The sequence below is a fragment of the Urocitellus parryii genome, chromosome 9, assembly GCF_045843805.1.
Source record: "Urocitellus parryii isolate mUroPar1 chromosome 9, mUroPar1.hap1, whole genome shotgun sequence".
Lineage (NCBI taxonomy): Eukaryota > Metazoa > Chordata > Mammalia > Rodentia > Sciuridae > Urocitellus > Urocitellus parryii.
Window position 1 is genome coordinate 67,621,897 of NC_135539.1, and position 23,065 is coordinate 67,644,961.

The 23,065-nt window shown below is 39.7% G+C and overlaps 1 protein-coding gene across 1 annotated transcript in view; it reads left to right on the forward strand.

Moving 5' to 3' along the window:
* Apbb1ip (amyloid beta precursor protein binding family B member 1 interacting protein) overlaps positions 1 to 23,065 on the forward strand; it is a 102,001-nt gene that overhangs the window by 64,479 nt on the left and 14,457 nt on the right. Inside the window, exons 8-10 of the mRNA XM_026408562.2 lie at positions 8,610 to 8,696; positions 10,950 to 11,093; positions 15,574 to 15,684. Coding sequence (XP_026264347.2) covers positions 8,610 to 8,696; positions 10,950 to 11,093; positions 15,574 to 15,684 — 342 coding nt within the window. The remainder of the gene's footprint in view (positions 1 to 8,609; positions 8,697 to 10,949; positions 11,094 to 15,573; positions 15,685 to 23,065) is intronic.

A 23,065-nucleotide genomic window follows, 5' to 3' on the forward strand; every position in this document is an offset into this window, starting at 1 on the left:
ATTATTTCTTGTTGAGGGGTTAATTACAATTGGTTGGAGAAGAAATATAAAAATACATTAAAGTCTATACAAGTCAAGTCTTCTACAAGAAACTGTGTGTGTGATCAGGGTGAACAAATTAGAAGATAATTCTATCAGTCTGGACCAAAAGTGGTTTGGAGTATCCCCCTCCCCCAGTTTCATTTTCCTGGAAGTGAAGGTGGAACACACTCTTGAAATGCCAAGGCAAGAATAGAAAGCAAGGACAGACTTCCTGCAGAGACCAGCCCCAGAGCTGGATATTCAAAGAAGTGGGGATGTCCTGTCCCTTTTATACATTTTACATTTTCTTTGTTCTCAGGGTCTCCTCTCCCCATCCTGCATAAATATGTGACTAGTGGCCAGAAGTGCCTTTCCCATTCTGTCCAATGGGGGAAGTGCTTCACTAACAACTTTTTGAGAGAAACAGTTCCCTGTCGCCAGGTAACCTTGGTAACCAGGTAGAGGAGGCAGGAGTGCTTTAGGAGAGTTCAGCGTTTGATTTCCTTGTCTCTCCTACCAGCCCCCATCTTCCCATAGGACCCAATTATTTATTATCTATATTGACTGCCTTTTGTGCCCCCCACACACACACTTCATCATCACATGCATGGGTGGTATTTATAGCTAGAAGAAAGGAAGTGACATACAGAAAGAGAAGTGAGGGTTAGGGACAGCTCCTTTGGTTACAGCTCATGTCTGTCTTAGTCAAACATGGTTTAAATGGTTGGTCATGTGTGATTGACTGAGACTCAGCTGCTTGTTACAAGAACAGGTTACAGTCTGTTTACACATCAAGTTCACTATGGACCAAGGAACTTTTAGTCCAGACTTAAAATATGTACAGAGGCAGGGCATAGTCACACCTGTAATCCCAGACACTCAAGAGGCTGAGGCAGGAGGTAGGCTAATCCGAGACCCTCAGCAATTTAGTGAAAGCCCATCTCAAAATAAAACAGAAAGGCCTGAGGATGCAGCTCAATGGTAGATCACCCCTGGGTTCAACTCCCAGTACCAACAAAAACTGAAAAATATCTATAGGTATGCCTGCCTACAGGCACATACATACAGAGGCAGCTTCAGGCCAAACATCACTCAATTTTATAAAAGTATATATTGTAGCAGGGGCTAACCAGATAACTCCAAGAACCAGGGCAGGGTCCCTCTCAGTCTTGGGGGTGAGGGATGAACTCCCTGAGGAACTGAAGTCTTTTATGTTTGCCAAGGGAGTTAAGACCAGTGTGCAAGGCAGGAGGGGGAGAATTCTGAATCAGAGACCAGGATTATCAAGGACCAGAGTCAAGTTCAAGTTCAAGGAGTAGAAAAGGCCCAGTGAGGGTGATATGAAGAACATTCTGAAAACAGATGTGCACAGAGCCTAATGTGGAGGACCTGTTCCCAGGGTTTCAAGTCATAGCTTCACAAAAGGGGAAGTTTTCTGTTCACATTTGCCTTTTAAGAAACTGCCTCTTGCTGGAAAGCAGTGTTGTGGAGCTGCTGAGCTGGGTCCTAAAGTCAGACGGGTTGGGTTTGAAATCCTGGCTCTTTCACTTTACCAACTCTGAGCCCTTGAACAAGTTATCGGCTTCACCAGGGCTTTATGTTCTTGTTTAAAAAATACAGATAATTTATTTTTAAAGCATATATCATGAGAATTAACGGACATGATCTAACAGTAATAATGATAAGAATTATTATTGTTGTCTGCTTCCATGTAAAGAATAATGTGGTGAAGGAAGGAATGGAAGGAGGCTGGGGATGTTAGTAACCACCCAGGAAGATGTCAACAGTGAGCGCTGGATAGGGGTTTTCACAACGGGGCTGACCCAGACTTTGTTCTGGAGCACAGTGCTGTACCATCTCTGAAGTTTCAGGCAGGATGTCAAAGAAGCACGAATCTGAGGCTAACCTTGGGCTGCCTGAAGCTGATCAAGATAAATTAAGGAGTAAGGACTTAGATCCCTTCATCTCGGGGTTTCCCCCAGGATGCCAGCCTTTGTTCAAGAATCATCTACAAACACTTCATCATGAGTGTCTGCTTTGTGCTAGAATAAAGCCAGCACAGGAGACTGTAGATGAAGTGAGGCCCCAGCAGGGGACAAAATTAGTACAGTGATATAGGGACATTCTGCTCAGGCTGGGTTCCTGAGCAAGCAGTAGCACAGTGCAGCAGGGATACCATGGACTGAGGATGGGTGATGGGCACTATCCTCAGCACCAGGACACAGTCATCAGGGTGGGAACCCAGTGAAAGAAACTATGGGCTGGTGGGCAATGAGACCCAGGAAGAGGAAGGGGAGGCGTTTTGTTCATTGACAATTCTGGCCACTGTTTAGTTGATAAAGCTTCCTAGGGCTCCAGGTATCCTGGAACACTAATACCTTCTCAAACAGAGAACACCTAGAAAATCTCTGTTTCTATTTTGCATTTCAGTTAGGCCTGATGACTAGGGGAAGACAGAATAAACGGATAGGGGGAAAGCCAGCAGGGAATCCCATAGGACATGCCCCGAAGCAAGTCATACCCCAGCATTTACAGGGTCTGGTACAACTAAAGGTTCAAATAACGCATCTCTACATATGAACTTATAAAACAAGTTAATAAGCAGTTAAATAAAATGTGTTCTGCACCCCATACCTCATTCTCCCCTGGAAGTATGAATTCCTTTGGGTTCCATGTGGCAACATGGTAGCATAGTTCTCTGTGTAAGAATCACCCATCCTGCTCCGTGGGGCCTTGTGGACACATGTGTTGTTTTATCCAGCTTTTTCGCTGCTGTGACTGAAAGACCCAACAAGAACAACTGTAGAGGGGGAAAGGTTTATTTTTAGGGGCTCACAGTTTCAGAGATCTCAGTCCCTAATGCCTGGCTCCATTCCTCGGGGCTCAAGGTAAGGCAAGACATCGTGGCAAGAGAGTGTGGTGGAGAGAAGCAGGTCACATGATGATCAGAAAACAGAGAGAGAGAGGTCTTCACTTGCCAGATACAAATATATACCCCAAAGACACACCCCTAGTGAACCACTTCCTCCAGCCACACCCCACCTGCCTCCAGTTACCAGTGAATCCTATCAGAGATTAATTCAATGATTAGGTTAAGGCTATCATAACCCTAACATTTCTCCTCCAAACCTCCTTGCATTGTCTCACACATGAGCTGTTGGAGGACACCCACAGCCAAACCATAGCACATATGGACACTCCAGCCCAAACAACAAGCTCCAAATACCTCATCCTTCCAGGCAAAGAGTTGCCTGTTGGCCGTCCCCTCTGTCCTAGGATGTCCCCATGAGTAACAACTTAACCCTCAGGAGGAAGGATTCAGGGAAGGGACTCAGAACCATGTGAGCAAGAAGCCAAGGCCCTCGGTTCATGGAGCATGTACTGCACAATAGAGGGGGTCATTGCGTCAAGTGACCATGTCCCTTTGGCCTCCTGACTGGATGATGATGGGGAGAGACTCTTTAAAACAGAGATCCTTTAAAGCATGAGGTCAAGACAGAGGTGTTGGAGCTCAGAACATGATATCCCAAAATATGGCACTTTGGCATGCTGAGTAATTTGAGCAAAAAGGACATTTGAAGGGCCTTAGAAGCAGGAAGTACTCTCTGGTCTTCTTCCCTCTTTCCTCCATTCCCCATTTGTCTCCCAAAGCAGGTCATAGAAGCCACTTATTCCCCCCAGCACAAAACAAAGTCTAGAAAGATTACTCTCTGATTTCTTCCCTTCTGTGCTTGAAGGTCCTCATGTGACAGGTGTCCTGCCCCATGTCCTGGGGGAAGGAATGTCATACAGAGGCACAGAAAAGGAATCTGAACAAACAGGCCTTGCTGAGCACCCTTGCCACACTAGTTTTTTACCATTAGATCACACCATGAGATCTCTCTTAAGTGCAACCTAAGAGAGACATGGAAGTAAGCTCCACCCACTCTACAGGATGAAAGGCGTGGGTGTATTCTGTCCAGTCTTGTTTCTCCACCACTGGCTACTTCTTTCATAGGACTTAGCATAATGATACAGTTCTCTCTGCATCTTTGGCTTTTCATCTCTGAAGACTCCCCTGTTATGTAAAACTTTGTTAATTAAATTTGTTAAGCTTTTCCCTTGTTAAACTGTCTTACTATAGGGGCATCCTCCATGACCCCTTCATAGGTGATGAGAAGGTATTATTTTTTCTCCTCTACAGGGTCCTCTTGACCAAGTGGTGTTTTCCCTCTGGGAGAAAGTGGATTGAGGCAGGAGAACATTACTATCTTAGTAAAATTAACTTCTGGAAAATCATTGTGCAAAGATTAGTGACATTGCTAGTGTAGGGGAGAACAGATTTCTTTCCTCAGCTGTCACTGGGTTTATGGGTGAGGCCCCTATAACAAAAGACAAATTAAAAAGGGAAGAGCACCCAAAGTTATTTAAGTTTTGTGTGACAGGGAGGCTTTGGAATAAAAACTCAAAGGCACGCAGAAAACCGAGTAATTTTATGGACTGTCAAGCAGAAGTATGATAATAGGACAAAGAAGATCTTATTGTAATAAACTGGGGGATTTAGCAAAGCCTGTTTGTTCAGGTGTGTGTGTGTGTGTGTGTGTCCTGTGACTTCAGAATGAAGAACCCTCTTTTTCTCTGGGGTTAGAGAGGGCAGCTCCTTATGAGGGTCTTTAGGATCTCTCATCTACTTTAGAATAAGGTCAGAGAATTCTTTTATGGCCTGCTTCAGGGGAGAAGGATAGAAAAGATCTCTCTTCTCTTCTTTCTGCTGTTTTCTAGATGCCTAGGTGCTATACTGGGGGGCACTGTGTCCTGAACCTCATCACCTGAAACCAAAAGAGAAATCTAAGGACTGAGGACTGGTTCTGGTGATGGGCTACTGTATTCAGGAAAAGTCTACCCAGGTCTTGGGTACCCTGTCCTCTCCCCAGACAGGGTGGGTATGTGAATTAGGCAGTGCACAAAGACAACCTCAGAATCCCAGTGCCTTAAAGCAGCTGACATTTACTTCCTCCTGGGTACACGGGTCCCCTGTCCTTGGCTCCAGAGTGAGAGTCAGATTCAGGTAATTTTGCCCGTCTCTTGTTGTGCTGCGCAGCACACGTCTGTGACACATTCTTCTCTCCAATAGCAAGAGAACAGACAAATAAGTCCTCCACCCCAAACTGATGATTTGACTCTTCCACCCACATTCTGTTGGCCAAAGCAGTCCCACAGCCAAGTGCAACCTAAGAGAGCCAGGGAAATAAGCTCCACCCACTCTACAGGATGAAAGGCGTGGGTGTATTCTGACACAGGAAAGAAAAGAATTGGGAGCAATGCTCTGATCCTCATTCTGGTGGATGGTGTTAATCCCATCACTCTCGCCAGGCTGGTTGTTCATTGACACCTAATATTTAAACACCTCTGTGCAACCATCGCCACAATCAATCTCCATATCACTTTTTGTACTCTTATTGGTGCATTACAATTAGACATAGTAGTGGGGTTCATAATGGCACATTCATACACACACATAACATAATTTGATCAATCTTATTCCCTAGTACCCTCCCTTTCACTCTCCTCCTCTCTCCCCTGATGCTCTTACTCTACCCTACTGATCTCCTTTCTATTATTATTATTATTATCATACTATTATTATTTCAATAAGTGCATTATAATGATATAAGTAAGCAGGATTCATTATGGTATATTGTATATGGACATAACATAATTTGATAGATTTCATTCTCCAGTACTTCCCTGTACCCTCCCCTCCCCCATGCCTCTCAATCTTCTGCCTCTACTGGATCGGTCTCTCTTCTATTTTTGTGAGAGCCCTCTCCTTTTTTAATTTCCTTTTTTTTCCTTCCCTCTCTAGCTTCCACATATAAGAGAAAACATTTGACCCTTGATTTTCTGAATCTGGCTTATTTCACTTAGCATCATGTTCTCCAGTTCCATCCATTTACCAGCCAATGGCATAATTTCATTCTTCTTTATGGCTAAGATATGGCAAATGAACTAAAGAGGCATTTCTCAAAATAAATACAAATGGCAAACAAAATATATGAAAACTGTTCAACATCCTCAGAAATCAGGGAAATGCAAATCAAGCTACACTTTCATCTTACTCCAGTCAGAATGGCGATCATCAAGAAAACAATGAATGCTGACAAAGATGTGGGGGTAAAGATGCACTTACTTGTACATTGTTGGGGGACTGCAAATTAGAACAACCGCTCTGGAAAGCAGTACGGAGTTTCTTCAGAAGACTAGGAATGGAACCACCATATGACCCAACAATCCCACTCCTTAGTATTTATCCAAAAGAACTAAAATAAATGATATATTCATAACAATATTTATAGCAGCACAATTCACAATAGCCAATTTAAGGAACCAGCCCAGGAGCCCATCAACAAACAAATGAATAAAGAAAATGTGTTCTATATATGCAATGGAATTTTAATTCATGAAATTTTAGCTGATACATAGAAACATAAAAATCATGCACCTACATATGGTACCATGTAATACCCATGTCTGCTATGTGTACACATTGTGTAAGGTTCAAACAAGGATATGTCTTCAGTCATCATTTATTTAAGGTTAAAACATTCAAAATGCTTTCTTTTAGCTTTTTGAAATGTCCAGTACGTTCTTATTATCTATAATCATCCTACTGTGCAATGACACATCAGAACTTCTTATTTCTACCTAATTGTAACTTAGTGCCCATTATCAACCTCTAATTCCTACCCATTATCAACCTTTCCTCCTCCCTAGAGTTTTAATTTTAACCCTTTTTAAGTGTACCCTTCCATGGTATTTAGTGCATTCACATTGTTGTGCTGAGATGTCTCCTACCACATATAGCATTTTTTTAAATATTTTTTAATTGTCAATGGACCTTTATTTTATTTATTTATATGTGATGCTGAGAATCAAACCCAGTGCCTCACACACACTAGGCAAGCGCTCCACCACTGAGCCACAACCCCAGCCTCCCATATATAGCATTTTAATGCTGAAAAAAATTATGAAGAACGCAAAGCTCTGGAACTAGTTAGCCTTAAGTAAATCACATAATCCTCAGTTTCCTTATTTGTAAAGCAGCATTAGCAATAGTACCTATGTTCCAAAGTTCTTGTAAAAATGAAATGAAAAGCATACCCATAAAGCCTTAGCATAGAGTTCCACCAGGTAATATATGTTATTTAGTATGATTAGTTATAATGCTCAAGCTAATCATGTAAAATTAAAATAATTTCATGATTCCTACATTATAATCACAGGAATTCACAACATACTGTCTTTTTGGAACAATAAGTAATAGTAAAAAGATCTAGAAAAAAAATACATTAAAAGAAAACTTCTTTTCAGTAAGAATTCTCAAAGCGGGCTGGGGATATGCTCAGTTGGTAGCGTGCTTACCTCGCATGCACAAGGCCCTGGGTTCAATCCCCAGCACTACAAAAAAAAAAAAAAAAAAAGAATTCTCAAAGGAATTACACTTGACCTATTTCCCGTATTTAAGTCAGGAAATCACTCTTTTTACTCATTGCATTTCTGGGTTTATGCTAATTCTGTAGATCTGATTTGCCTGTAGTTCGCTTCCTAACTTTCTGTCCTGTACACTTGGTTCTTAGACTACAGTGTACATAAAAATAATCCAGGAAGGACATTGAAATGCAGGTGGATTTTCCCTGGAGAGTCCAGGCCAGTAGGTTGGGAGCCCAGGAACATACATTTTATTAGATATTAAGGTGATCTGGGGGTCACATTTAGAGAAACACTTCTATGGTGTAAGTAAACATTTGTATCTAGATTCAGAAGGGTCCCTAATTTAGTTACTGCGCTCCTGAGGTTTAATTTTGACTCCGAGTACATTTTTTCATGTATTATTTTATAAAATTCTCTGCTTTCACATAAAAGTCCTCAATACTTAAATTGTGATAGTGGTCACATATAACATTCGCTCTGTGTGTGGGTACCTCAGCTGTACTGATTAGGTACAAATTAGTCCTTGATTGCTGATGATATTTTAGAAACTCAAACACTAGCTCATTGATATTCAGTATTAACAAGATTTGACGCATGCATCAACACAAACCATGCTCAGAGCCCAGGCACCCATTTGTGAATACTTTTGATCGTGTTCTCCCCTGCCTTTGTTTAGGCTGCTTCCTTCAGAACTGTCCTTTGCCCTCCCTCTCCCCTTAGTGGTTTCCAAGTAGCCCTCCATTGTGATGGACCCACCAATTTTAAAAAAATAATAAAAGCAGTCAGCAACATTTACAGAAATCCAGATTTCAAGCTTCTTTTGAGAAATTAGAATCTCTAATTGGCAGGGCCCTGATGTCACATCCTTTGCTAGTGTTTTCTGTCTCATTTCCTCATTGATTGTGCACTATAAGAGGGAAGGAGAGAAGGTTTAACTTTTACCATGGTGATGCACTAGTCACTCCTGCAAGTTGACTAATGGTCAGCCAAATACACCAAGGTTCCCTGTTTATTTACGTGTACCTACATCTTCTCTCTCCAAAACGACTTTGACTTCCTTGCAGTGTCTAGCCTAAGAATGAACACTTGCTGAACTGATCTTTTAACATTTTATCTAGAATTTCTACTTGGATAACAAAGGGAAAAAAGAAAGCAAGGACTCCAATGATAAAATGAATGCTAAGAACAAGGAATCCTTACTGGAGGTAAGCTTAATTTTGCAGAATGGTAGAAAAGAAAAGCACATTTGCTCTATCTATTTTTAAATGATTTGCTCCCTAGAACAATGGGAAATTCTGAGACATGCCCTGAAATTTTAACTTGGCATTTTAAAATCAGATTTTCACTAAATAATAGCTTCTTAAATAATTAAACTGTTTCTTTGAGTTCATTGTAATGAAGTATGGCTTTAGATAACATAGTTTGCTTTTCATAAAGGTGAGTTAGTAATTCTTGACTAAAAAGACTTGAGTCCTCATAAACTCATCTGCTCAGTCATCTGTGTTTTATTACTTGAGTGCTCCACAGAACTCAGATGGATTTCTAAATCTTCTGAGAAGCTTCTCCAGTAGCCAGGTTTGATAGGAAGTGTGAGGTTTGCAGTTAGAGATCTGATACAGGATGAGGTTCTACCCAGTGTGCTAATGGGCAAGTCTATGAATGATGGTTTCTAGATGTATTGGATTATCACGGAGACTTGGGAAGACAGGGAAAGCTCAGATGCCCAGATGGTGATCACTGTTAGGGAAAATTCCAAGAGTTCACTTGATGATTGTTTTTTGGAAGACTCTTAATGAGTTTTTCCTTAGTAACTATATTAAAAAATCTCTGCTGTGTTCCCAGCCCACAATGCAGATGAAAGTATCAGGACACAGGTCACAAATGGGTATACTAGAGCCCCAAACAGGTTTTATTTGCCCCTGACAGAAGGTTGATTCTTTTCTTGAGTTAGTAGATTTTGGACATCTCTAGAAAATTCAGAAGACTTGGTAGTGCTTTGGCCCACATTTCTCCTGGGGTCAGTTTGGTAACACTGAACAGAGCTCTCTCCTGTCCATCAAGGTTTATCCAAGCCCCTGCTCATGTTTCTCTTTCTTCCCAAGCTCTATCAAGCCCTGTACCAAGTGAACCAGGCTCCAGATCCTTGCAAGCCGCTCCTCTAAAGGTCCTGAGCACATGCTTGAATTTCTGGTTCCTGGGACTGTGGGCAGAGTGGGCATTTCCTAGTGAGATTCAACAGTGAAAGTAGAGATGTCTTCCTGCACTTACCAAACAAGACTCGGGTTCAGTTGGAGGATATCAGGCACAGGTGGCCCTGACAATAAGGAGATGAAGGATTCTGAACACACCTAGCAGAGATGGAGACCGACAGACATGAAAAGGGAATATTTTCCTGACACCGCTATTTGTTTTAATCAGTGCTTAGAAATAAGTTATCTGTAAATCGGGCACTGATTATGTGATGATAGATACAATTGCCTGAACAGCCCTTGTGATAGGAATTCAGCAGTATTTTACAGCTGGATGCGAAGAAAACACAAAGTGTGTTATGCTATGAAAAATAACACTGCCTGGTTAATTTGGGCCAAAAAAATCTGAATAAATTTAATAGATCGACAGATCAACTAAAACTAATAATTGGGGAGAGCCAAATGTAACAAAAACATTCTCCAATTCTACTACATATAAATTTACTTGGGGATTCAAATGAAGTTATTTTGTATTTATAGAACCAAGAGAAAGAATACTGATAGTTATAAACAGAAAGCAAAAGGTAGTTTGAGTTTTAAAATAAAAAGATAGAATAATATATAATTTTATTCTGTTGTTTTTTAAAAGAAGTTTGTTAAGAATTATCTAATTTTATGCAGATTTTGAGATTTGAAAACATACACCTAGAAAATGTGCTTTTTTTTTCCTTTCTGGTATCATAGTGTTAATAATTTCTATCTCCATTTTTTGAAAACTGTCTCAAGAACAAAATATTAACTTATTTTATACATGGAGTTATATAGTTTTTCTATTTATGAGCAGCAAAATAGTAATTTTTACTTACCTGGAAAGTAATCATTTTTCAATTTTCCAATTTATAATAACATATGTAGACTTTATTGAATGCTTAATTTTACATTATACCAAAATTTTACTAACAACCAACTTTATGAAGATTGGCTTATTATTCCGTTGGTACATGTAAAGGAACTGAGGTTTAATGGTCCATAGTCACTGAGCTCAAAGGTCAAGAAACTTTGGTGTCCAATTCAGGAGCCAGACTCTTGACCTCTGTGCTATACTTTCTTCCCTTTGGGCAAAAAGCATACACTGTAAACATTTGCATTCAATCAAAGTTGTAGACAAAATTGGCTTTCACTTTAAAGGCTAACATGAAAGTTTGTGTAAATGTGAATAAATGTGTGTTTTACTTTTTGTGTTTTATGTCTTTTGAATCTCAATTTCAGGAAAGTTTCTGTGGAACATCTATCATTGTACCAGAACTTGAAGGAGCTCTTTATTTGAAAGAAGATGGAAAGAAATCCTGGAAAAGACGATATTTTCTTTTACGGGCTTCTGGAATTTATTATGTCCCCAAAGGAAAGACTAAGGTTAGCATGTTAGTTTTCCATTACTGTGAAAAAATACCTAAGGTAATTAACTTAAGTAGGAGAAAAGTTTATTTTGGTTCACCGCTTTGGAGGATTCACTCCGTGGCCAATTGTGCCTTTGTTTTGTGCCTGTGTTGAGACAACACATGATGGCAGTTGTGCATGGCAGAAGAAGGCCTCATCTCAGCGAGAAGCAAAGGAGAGGAGAGACCAGGGTCCCACAATCCATTTGAAGGGGCACCACCAATGACCTAACTTCCTCCCACTGTGCTCCACCCCCTGAAGGCTCCACCCCCTCCCAGTAGAGCAACAGGCTGGAACCACACCTTTAACATGAGGGTCTTTGGGGGACATTCCATATCCAAGCTGTAGCAATCAAAAAGAAACAAAAATAGCACAATAACAGCAGCCCAAAAGGAACAATTTAGCAAGAAGCATTTCATGGAAGTAAAACTACAGAAATGCCTCAGGTAGCAATTTGAATATATCCATTACTGTTGAGATCTGTGGTACTAATGTTTATACAAATACGTATCCTACGAGACAGAATTACTGGAATACTTTTGAGTTTTCCCATAACTCTCTCTTGAAATAAGTCACGTTTCAAAAATTAGGGCAGAAGCAGTTTTCTGGAGATTGTTTTGTTACTTTCTGTCCATTTATGAAGACCTTTTTCCTCCTGTATTCACTTTCTTGTTCTATAGTCCTTGTGATCAAACTTATTTTATCTGGAATCATAGAGGTATTGAAAGTCTTAATAAGATCTTCACTGAGATTTTATCCCTTACACTCTGAGTATTAAAATTTTTTTATTTTATTTTTTTTATTGGTTGTTCAAAACATTACAAAGCTCTTGACATATCATATTTCATACATTAGATTCAAGTGGGTTATGAACTCCCATTTTTACCCCAAATACAGATTGCAGAATCACATCGGTTACACATCCACATTTTTACATAATGCCCTATTAGTAACTGTTGTATTCTGCTACCTTTCCTATCCTCTACTATCCCCCCTCCCCTCCCCTCCCATCTTCTCTCTGTACCCCATCTACTGTAATTCATTTCTCTCCTTGAGTGAAATGAGTATTAAAATTGTTCTCTGAGGTATATGCATTTCTCTGCCTAATTTAACAGAGTACTTTAGATATAGTTTAACTTTTACTTGTTGAGTTGGGATTATTATCACAGTCTATAAGCATATAGTAAATTCTTCTTTGAAATGAAATCTTTTTTTTAATATTTCTTTTTTAATTATCTGCGGACACAACATCTTTGTTTGTATGTGGTGCTGAGGATCAAACCCGGGCCACACGCATGCCAGGCGAGCGCGCTACCGCTTGGGCCACATCCTCAGCCCTGAAATGAAATCTTAACATTCATTATGCCCATTAGCTTTTCCTTTGACCTTTCTTAGTGGTATATTTCCATCTTTTGTTCATCTTTAAAAAGCTTTAAGATGTATCACATATCTATGTCTGGGATAAACCAAATCCAGGGTACCACCAAATGGCATATTTATGAATTGCAGGCTTCTTCTGATAAGGTTTAATCCACATTCCCAAGCAGGTGAAGCAACCATGAATGTCAAGGTCTGTCCCCATTAGTGAGGAAATTTATAATTTGTGGAAGTGGTGCAGTAAAACTACTGCTTCTCCCTTAGCCTCTTGTACTCTGGTCTCAATCTTAGAACCGATACTTTCCCCTCTGCCATTTTCATTCCAGTCCCACACCAAGGATTTAACCATTGACCCATAAATAATTTTTGTATTATAGAAATTTTTTGTCTTAGGCATTTAAATATAAGCAATATTTATAATTAAGCCTTTAGAATCTATTTCCCATGATAAAAATTAGAAGAGTGCACATTAGATACCCTCTCCTTGCTGCCATTGACATCTGGGTGTAGGAACTAATTAGCAAGTCCAGGAAAAGAATAAAAAGTATAATTTAGAAAAAATAAGCAAAAATTCTCATTGTTCCTGGTTGATATGATTGTCTACTTGATGATATAAGAAATTCGCCTGAAAAACTATTAGGAGCAAAGAAATTTACCAATTAAGAAATTGTTTTCTTTTCCATAAGCAACATGCAAATTAAACATAATGCAAAAGATTCCATGCATAGTAGGAATGAAGAAGACAAAATACCTAGCAATAAACTGAACAAGAAATGTTCAAGATTTACTTAGCATAGAATATAAAATTTAATAAAAGAAGTGAAGTAGAATTGAATAAATATCAATGTACCATGTTACTAGAAGAAAAGATACATGTCCCCAAATTTTTCTATAAATTCAATGTAAACTCTACCAAATTTTCAGTAGGATTTTTTTACTTAAAATTCACAAACTGATTCCAAGATTAATCAGAAAGAGATACTGTTTCAAAACAGACTCCTAAAATTGTAATGAAATTTGGGCAAGAACCTGTTCTCCCAAAGTTCAAAGCATTAAATAAAAATAACACAGGTAGACAGAAATAGATCACAGAAAACTTTCTCTCATAAGGGAAGTCAAAATTTGCATTTGCAGCAGTGGGTAAACAATATGGTATTCAGTGTTGAAATAATTGTATATCCATTTGGAAAAAATAGTTTTCCCCATCACTTCATGTACCAAGTTAAATCCTAGATTGATTAAAATGTCCCTAGGAATAAAACCATAGAAGAAAATAGCGGTTATTATTTTCATAATTGGGGACTGAGGACAGGTTTTTTAATAAGAAATAAAAATGCAAAATTATAAAGAAAAGCATCTTGACAGATTTGACTATATAAAATTGTTTTAAATTTCTTGTGGTCAAAGATACCAAGCAAGATATTGAAGACTAGATTCAAGGTTGGGGATATAGCTCAGTTGGTAGAGTGCTTGCCTTGCATGCACAAGGCCCTGGGTTAGATCCCCAGCACCACACACACACAAAAAAAGACTAGAGTCAATGAGTACATTTACAACATGTATAACCTAGTACGTGTATCCATAATAAGGAAAAACTTCAAAACGTCAACAGGAAAAACATAAATGTGCTGTGGAAAACTAAGAAAGCCATTGACCATTGGCGTGGTGACACTATCTGTAGTCCCAGCTACTAGGGAGGCTGAGGCAGAGGAGATCTTGAGCTCACAAGTTTGAGACCAGCCTGGGAAACATGGCAAGACCTCATCTCGAAAAAAGAAAAATTTAAACAAGTAAGAGTTGTTTGTAGCTGGGAGTGAGGCTCAGTGGTAGAGCAGTTGCCTCGCATGTGTTGAGATCCTGAGTTCAATCCCCAACATGGTTAAAAATATGAGAAGAAAGAAAAACGGCAATGCTTATTAAGTGAGAATTCTCAGAAAAAGAAAAACTAATAAAAACTGAACAAAAGTTGTTCTATTTGAGGCTGGAGTGTAACTCAGTGGGAAAGCACTTGCCAAACAAGCAACACTTGCCAAACAAGCAAGGAGGCCTGGGTTCAATACGCAATGCTGATAAAAAAATTTGCATATGAATGTATGTAGGTGGGTACATCTAAACACACATAGCAGAGAAATGTTACTCAAAAAACATTTGGAGGAACATTTCCACACTCTTAACTGTAGTACCTCAGACAAGGAGTATGAAAAAGAGGTGGTGAAAGAAAATGTGCATTTTATTATATTTTTAAATTATGACAAGTATACATTATTTTATCATCAAAAAAATTAAAACTCCAAGAAATCCAGAAGAAAATAAAAGAAAAAAATATACTACTATACATACAGGAATAATTGCATACCAATGTATAGCAACCTTGCCCTTTGTTCTTAATTCACTGATGATGTTAAGAACTGTATAGAAGGCAAAGTAAAAATAATAATAATAATAATAATTATAGTGGAACAAATGTATAATTGAAGTGTAACCAAATGTGTAGATTAGAGGTTGTATCTCTTCCCAAGGCAGAATTTCGGTGGAAGAGAGGCCTCATGTTTCCATGGCAACCCCAAAAGCAGTAAAGAGAAAGCAAGAAAGAGACCCTTTTTCTCAGGAGGAAGTGCGTGGAGTGCATGATAATTTACTGAGCATCCCATTTCCCTCTCATTGTTCATCCAGAGGGGAATATTTTAAAATGCTCCATCGTAAAATCTTTCACTGACTTAGAATGGAAAAGGCCAAAATGAAATTTCTGACCAGGGGTCTCCTCATCTTGACTCATCCAAAGCCACATCTGGAAGTCAGCTGGTTCTGACTCTGGGAGTCCTTGGGCTATAGCAACAGTGTCACCTTACTGCATTTGGGGGCACATGATCTTGCCTTTGTTGAATTTACTCCTTTACCCTTTATGCAGGCTTGACTTAGAGAAAACTAACTGCATGTGGTAGATGTTCATATAAATTATCAAAAATTCAATATTTTCTCTACTAAAATGAAATCCTTTGTTGTGCCACCAAGAACAACCTTGGAAAATTATTAACTGTCGTCTCAGTTGAGGTGATTTTTTTTTTCCCCTCTCTTTCAGACATCTCGAGATCTGGCATGTTTTATACAGTTTGAAAACGTCAACATTTACTATGGGATTCATTGTAAAATGAAATATAAAGCACCCACTGACTACTGCTTTGTTTTAAAGGTATGTGGTAAGAAGTCCTTCATTTAGATTTCTGAGCAATTTGGTTAATATTTTCTTTTCAGGGAAAAAAAAGTAAAATTTTTGTATAGTTAACCATAAATGTAACATAGTATATTTTTTACTATTAAAACAAAGTAGGGGGGCTGGGGTTGTGGCTCAGTGGGGGAGCGCTTGCCTAGAAGTGTGAGGCACTGGGTTCCATCCTCAGCACCACATAAAAATAAATAAATAAAATAAAGCAAAGTAGGGAAGGGGAAATCATTTCTTTTTTTAATATCTTTATTTATTTTTATGTGGTGCTGAGGATCGAACCCAGGGCCTCACACATGCTAGGTGGGCACTCTACCACTGAACTACAGCCCCAGCCCCAGGGGAAAACATTTCTATCAGTTTGAATCATTTCCCCTAAGCCTGCTATCTGGACCTAAAACTTCAAAGTAAATCTATCTGGGATTCTGCCTCACTGCTGAAAATAAAAGTTCCATATTTTGAAAATTTTAATTTATAAATTAATTGATGAAACAGAAAAGTTTTCAGTTCTTTATTTATTAGACTCTTTTTCTACTGTAAGAAATTTTTAGAAATTAAGAACTTGCCAAGATTTTCTAGAAAAAAATAGAAAATAGCAAATATAATTTTTTTAATTATTACTAGGTTATGAAACGTTTTAAGGTGTGTATTGTCCAAGGTAGTGTATATTATCAGGTTTGGGGCACCATTTATAGGTTTTTAAATGGGAATCTCAGGTCAGTTAGGTCAGTAGATATGTTATGCTTATAAACCACACATGTGACATATTGAGGATCTTTAGACCTACAGAGTTCTGGGCTTAGGACCATGGTAAGTTTTTGTTTCTGGTTGTTCTTAGTCAAATCAACCATATTTAAAAAGCAATTTATTTATTATTATTAAATCATATTTAATAATTTTGAGACTCTGGAAACTTGCTATCATTTATTGTAATCAAATAATAATTGGTTGAAATTGTCACCTTCATTAGAGACTCATATTTATAGTTTTCATTTAGACATCTTAGCCCTCCTTCTCATTATGGAACATCTACTTTTAGCAATTTATAAATGATATTAACAATAACGAACACTATACCAACTTAATCATCCTGACTCTTCCCCAGTAGTTCTCAGTCAGGGTATTTGCCCCTCTGGAGAGACATTTTTGATTGTCAGAACTTGGGGCACTGGTATCTGCTGAGAGCAGCCAGGGTCCCTGCTAAATATCCCTCAAAGTGCAAGACAAGCCCAGACCAAAGAATTGTCTGTCTCCAAATGTCAGCTGTGCTGCTGTTGAGAACCTCTACCCTAGACAGAATAGCCCAGAATAACTGCTGTGAAGGGGGCTGAAGGAAGGGAAAGGGATGCATCCATTCACTCACTCGCCCACTCATTCATTTAATATTTGTTGAATGACAGCTATTTTCTGGGCACTGTCCCAAGTGGTGGGAACACAGAAGTTACATGGAGTATGTATTCCATGTAAGGGAAGTGGTTATGAACAAAACGCAAGTAATGTGTGCAGGTAATTAATAAGACTGTGGATTGGTATGAGGCAGAGTAGGGGACAGAGGGTGCCAAGGCTTGTTTGGATGGGATAATCAAAGAAAGACAGTGACATTTGAGAAAAGATGTGAATGAAGTGATACAACAAGAATCCCCTGGAGGAGGAGCATTCCAGGAACAAAACCAGTTAGAACAAAGTTCCCAGGAGAGGGTCAGTCTAGGTCAGAAGGAAGAAGAAGGTGGCTTCCGGTTCTTACATTTCTTGTCTGTTCCTTGTATAGGAAGGTTAGTAAGAATAATGGAACATTTTTTTTATAGATGCGGAATCTGAGCACAGAGACTCCCTGGCCACTAAGTGGCTAAGTCATGATGAGAACCCAGATTGGTGGCTCCAAGGCAGTTCTCTCAGACTCTGTTCACTAGGCCACCACAGACCTGGACACAAAGCATCATCTGTCACCCTTCTATCAACAATGCTACCTTCCTTGAACCATGTCTTCTCTGCCTTCCTATCTGACCTGGTGGTCCTTGCTTGGAATTCTAAGACTCTGAGTGATTACCAAAATGGAGGTTCTAAATTCCACGGGGACATTGCAACACAGTTCATCTCTGAACTGTTGTCCACATTTCTTAAATAGGGAAAAGGTTTGAGGAAGAGTTTCTGAAATGCTGCCCAGTAAATTAGCTGAACTGAAATCACTGGAGACTTGTTAAAATGCAGGTTTCCAGGCTCTGGACCCACTAAATCAAAATATTTAAGGATGAAGCACAGCAATTATTCTTTCCTAAGCACGGTCAAGTTTCGCATGTAGTATTAACATGTGTCTCAGTACTAAATAACAATAGTCAGGGCTTAACTGGTGAAGAAATATCCTTTGAAGTGGCAGATGGAAGGGACATCTAGTAAAAGAGAGCAAGGACCAAATCCCAAGACTAGGATCCAGAGTCCAGAGCAGGCATGTCTAGCAAGAGAAAGACAAGATCTCAGACTAGAGGTCCCTGGATGGGGATTTAGACAGTCCACAGGATAGAGACTGTATTTTTTATCCTGTTTCACAAGTTTGTGACCAGGTCCTATAATCCTAAAATCATCTAAATTCTCTGACCTGGGAAACCAGGTTCTCCAGGGCTGCACCAAGAATTGCTATTCTGAACTAGAACTTTTAAAAAGCTCTCCTATATAAGGCTTGGGTCTTCAGGGCAGAGTCAGGAACCCCCTGGAAAGAAGAGAGGCTCAGAGGTAGAGAAGCCAGCAGAACCCAGTGGAACATGACGAGCAACCCCAGAAGAATGAGCATTTCCTTTTTTACAGAATGATGATCAGTTCCGTTCTTGAGCCAATTTCTTTATGCTCAGTCACTCTGCTCATTCTGCTCGTAAGCATACATACGTCTTAGTTCCTTCCCAAAATACTGAGAATTTTTATTAATTTGCTGAGTTAAAGAGTCTATAAAGGTTTGGCGAACGTAATTTGTTTATGAACACTGTGGTCACTCATTTTCCTGTCTGCCTAGGATTTAAAAGAAAAATTTCTTGATTTTCAAATATTTCATTCGAGTGAGCCAATTTCTAAAATGCAAAAAAAAATATGTGCAGATTACAAGAGAGGTTTGGGAATACAGAGAGACATATTGTGTGATTGCGTGATTCCATGGACGTGCACTGACTCATAAATTCAAGCCAGAGTTTCTTATTGAGTATGAGTTCAATGACTGTGGCAATCCATGGTGCCTGGGGGTAGAGGTGCTATCAGAAAAATTGGATTATGAATCCTGGCCTTATCATCTACTAACTGTGACCTTAGGGACACCATTGAGACTCTAAGCCTCATTGCCTTATCTTCAAAGTAGAGACATGAGTATCCAATCCTTCTTTTAAGAAGATTGAAATTGATCAAATTATGTTATGTACATACACAAACAGGCCACAATGAAACCCACTATTCTGTATTTTTATTATGTGTTGTTATTATGCACCAATAAAAAAGTTTTCAAAAAAGTAAATAAAATAAGGACCTAAGACCATTAGTACAATGTCTAGAAGCATATCAACTCTTAACAAGTTGATTGTTATTACTTCACTCTAGTATTAAATAATTTATTTGTATGGCTGATAATTAAGGGGCCTTGTGCATGTTAGTCAAGCACTCTGCCACTGAACTCTACTTTCAGCCCCTAAATAATTGTTTTGATTAGACAGTGGTTCTCAAACTTTACTCTGCATTGGGATCACTTAGACAGTTGTGAAGTTGCAGACTGCTGGGTCTCCGAGTCCCTGTTTCAGAAGTCCAGGATCAGGCCCAGGAATTTGCTCTTCTAACAAGTTTGCAGGTGATGCAGATGTTATCAATCCAGGACCACGTCTGAGAAGGCAGTATGGGCATGACTGGCCCCAAAGAGGCTGTGACACAAGGCACAGACACGAGAAGCTAAAGGAAGTGCTTAGTACCCAAGAATCATTGCCTTCCCTGAACTGTCACTCTTAAAGCACATTCCTATCCTGAGCTTACGGGAAGCTGCTCCTTTGTAAATTCTTTCTCACTCTGTTCTGCAGCGAAACTTGTACAGCAGAGGAAGGAAATGTCTTCTGGGAAAAATTATGTTTTTATGGAGATCTCTTAAGAGATCGTGGAGTCCCATGGAAGGACCACTGGAATTCTGCCATATGGCTCACCTATTACCTACCATTCATTCTGTTAGATTTTCTTCACATGATTTTCATCATGTGAAATTATATTACTGCTTTGCATTTTCAATGGCTTTCTCCCTGAGCAGGGAATTTTTTATTATCGCCACCATTTTGTTCCAGAGCCTCAGTCAGTATTTGACACATTGCAAGAGCTCAGTATATATCCCATGAAAGGTTGGATGGGTGGATGGATGGGTGGATGGACAGACAGGCCCCCTTTCCCACTGTGATCTTTGAAACCTGGTTCTAGCATTGATAATATTAAGGGTAATAGTTCCTAATTAGTAATAAGTTCTTAATAAGTAATAAGTTCAGGGGTCATGTTACTGAGTCTTTTTCTCACATTATTTCTCACATTATTTCATTTAAGCCTTTCATGTCCCCTTTTGAGAGGAACTGTCATCCCTATATCATAAAAATGGAAACAGAAACTCAATGAAGGTTCCTGAACTTGGCCAGAGTGATTCAAGCTCATTAGGTACAGGAATGTGTTCGCTTGAAAACAAACCCTCTTTACTACCTATCTTAACTTTCTTAGAACTGAGCTTCCGGATCAACCTTCCCCATCACTCAACCCCTTTTCTAGCTTGCTCAAGAGTCGTGACACATTTGAGATTGTTCACTTGAGCCAAGTCAGTCACTCTAATTCTTGAGTATGATCTCTGCCGACCTTCTAGGTCATTCTTGCCTTCATAGATGTTACCAGCGTTAATCCTGATTTCTTCTTAGTCTTCCACCTTATCCCCAGACATCTTCAACACTCTTCTCCAATGGTCTCACCCACAAACATGTCACACAGCCCACTTAGCTGACGAAAACAGTGAACAGGACTGAATAGCTCCAGTCACTTCCTAAACTTACTGAACACAGAAACTATCCTGTTGCCAACTTTCTAACCTCAGAGGCTATGTTAGCGCCCCTGGGGCCAAGACACAAGCCATGTCATTTTGCTTTAGCATCTCTAACCTTTTGCCAGAGAATTCTTCCCCTTGGGCCACGAACATGTTCAAGCATTCCTTGGTTTGGGAGTTCCAAATCATCCCAGTTTTATCTGCCCCACCCTTTCAACTTGCTTGGAGATGGCCTCTTCCTTCCCTGGAACTCATTACTGAGTCACATGGCCTCCGTGTCCTCAACTTTCACTCTGTGAGGATAATTCACTTGTTCAAAAATATTTTTTTTTTCAAATCTACTTTTATTCAAGGCCCTGAGATACATCAGTGAACAGAAGAGACTTCTGGCTTTGTGGAGTCGGCATGCTAACAGGCTATTCCCTCCACCTCTACCCAAGTTCATTTTAAGATTTCTGGCAAACAGTGCTTTCCCCAGTCCTCAGGCTTCTGGACTTCTTGGCGTCTTTGGCACGGGTGACCACACTCCTGCTCTCTCTGGAGGCCATATTTCCAGCCAGAACTCCAGCTGTCATCTGTGTGAAAGTTATTTCCAATCAGTGGCTTGTAGACTCACCTCCTCTCCTAGCCCCACCCCTGCAGTAACCACATTTCCAGTTGTCCCTCAACCATAACCTGCCAGACAGTAATTCCAACATCCTCTCCATCCTTACAACCTTCTTCTTCAGAACCTCTCAAGATTAATGGTGCCATCACCCTCTGTAATAGTTTCCTAGGACTTCCAGAACAAACAACCACAAGCTGTAGGACTTAAAACAATAGAAATTTATTACTCTCATGGTTCAGGCAATCAAAAGTACACAATCAAAACTGGGGAATGAATCTATTCTGTGCCTTTTTTCTAGCTTCTGGAAATGTCTAGCAATCCTCAGCATTTCTTGGCTTGCAGCTATAAAATGCCAGTCTCTGTCTGAATTGTTACATGCCTGGAACACACGTCTGTGTGTCCGAGTTTCTGTTTCTTATACTCCTTTGGTTCAATAGGACACCAGTCATATTAGATTTAGAGCCATCCTAATTCATCATGATCTTATCTTCGCTTAATCCCATGTGCAAAGACTCTATTCCAAATAAATTTACATAGACAGGTGCCGGGTGCTGGGATTTCAAGATCTCTTTTAGGGCAGACACAAACCCATCGTAGCCACCTACTTTACCGAGCTAGAGCCAGAGAAATCTCTCATTCAAACCCTGAGGCAAAAGCTCTTCTGATTTTTTCATCAGAGTCTCTCAGTCAGCCCTCCCTCTGTCTACTCATATTCACCATGCCAGTCCATCTTCCTCATGGCCACTAGTTACTTCCTGCCTTACTCTGCTATTTTAAAATGTTGGTGGCCCCCAATGCCTGGAGGACGATTCTAGCTTGAATCAAGGCCCTTTATTCCAACTCCTCTTTCCTCCTTAGTTTCTGCCTCTTTCCATGGCTCCCAGACCGCAGCCACACAGAAATTTTTGACATTCCCTGAATATACTACATTTTGTCACCTCTTCAAAAATCCTTTCTCAGCCTCCGTTTTCGAACTCTTACTATAAAATATACCATGTCACAGAGCAATCACATTTTTGTTGGCTTATGTCTCCCCCAGTCCCTGTTCCTCATTTATGGGATGAGCTGTCTCTTCTCCTCTTTGTATACCTAGGGGTCAGTGTATTTTTCAGCACCCAGAGGTATTGGTTGAATGAATGGGACTTTTATTGTAGTTATGGTTCTGCTGCTATCCTTTGGCCTTGGACAAATTGCTTAACCTCTCTGATGCTCCATTTCCTCATTTTGTGAGTTTAGAGGATCTGTAAGATCCCTTTGTCAGTAACATTCTCTAAGGGCTCTGACCTTTGTATGCTGTACTGCATGTCCTAAGAGAGCTTCTCTCTTCTGATGGTCAGGAACAATCAAATCATTGAGGAAGAACCTGGTCAGTGCCCTGACCCAGCATTTTCCATAAACCCCTTTGCAAAAAAAGTTTTCAGTCAAAGGTTCAGTTAGGGAGTAAGCTGCTAGGTAAGGTGTCAGGACTGGAGAACAAGGGCTTTGACTGGCTCCATGATGTTCTGGAATCCTGAAGGATTTCTGCTTTACAAAGACAACACAAAAGGAGCCTAAAGGAGCTCATCTTAGACCCCAAAAATCTGAGCACTGCAGAGACCTTGGAGATCTCTGTTTAACCAGTCTATTTCATAGAATAACCACATTTTGCTATATTTGGATGAATAACATACTTAAGAAACTGTTGCTTGTGCTGCTTAAATGGATACAAGCAATTGCTT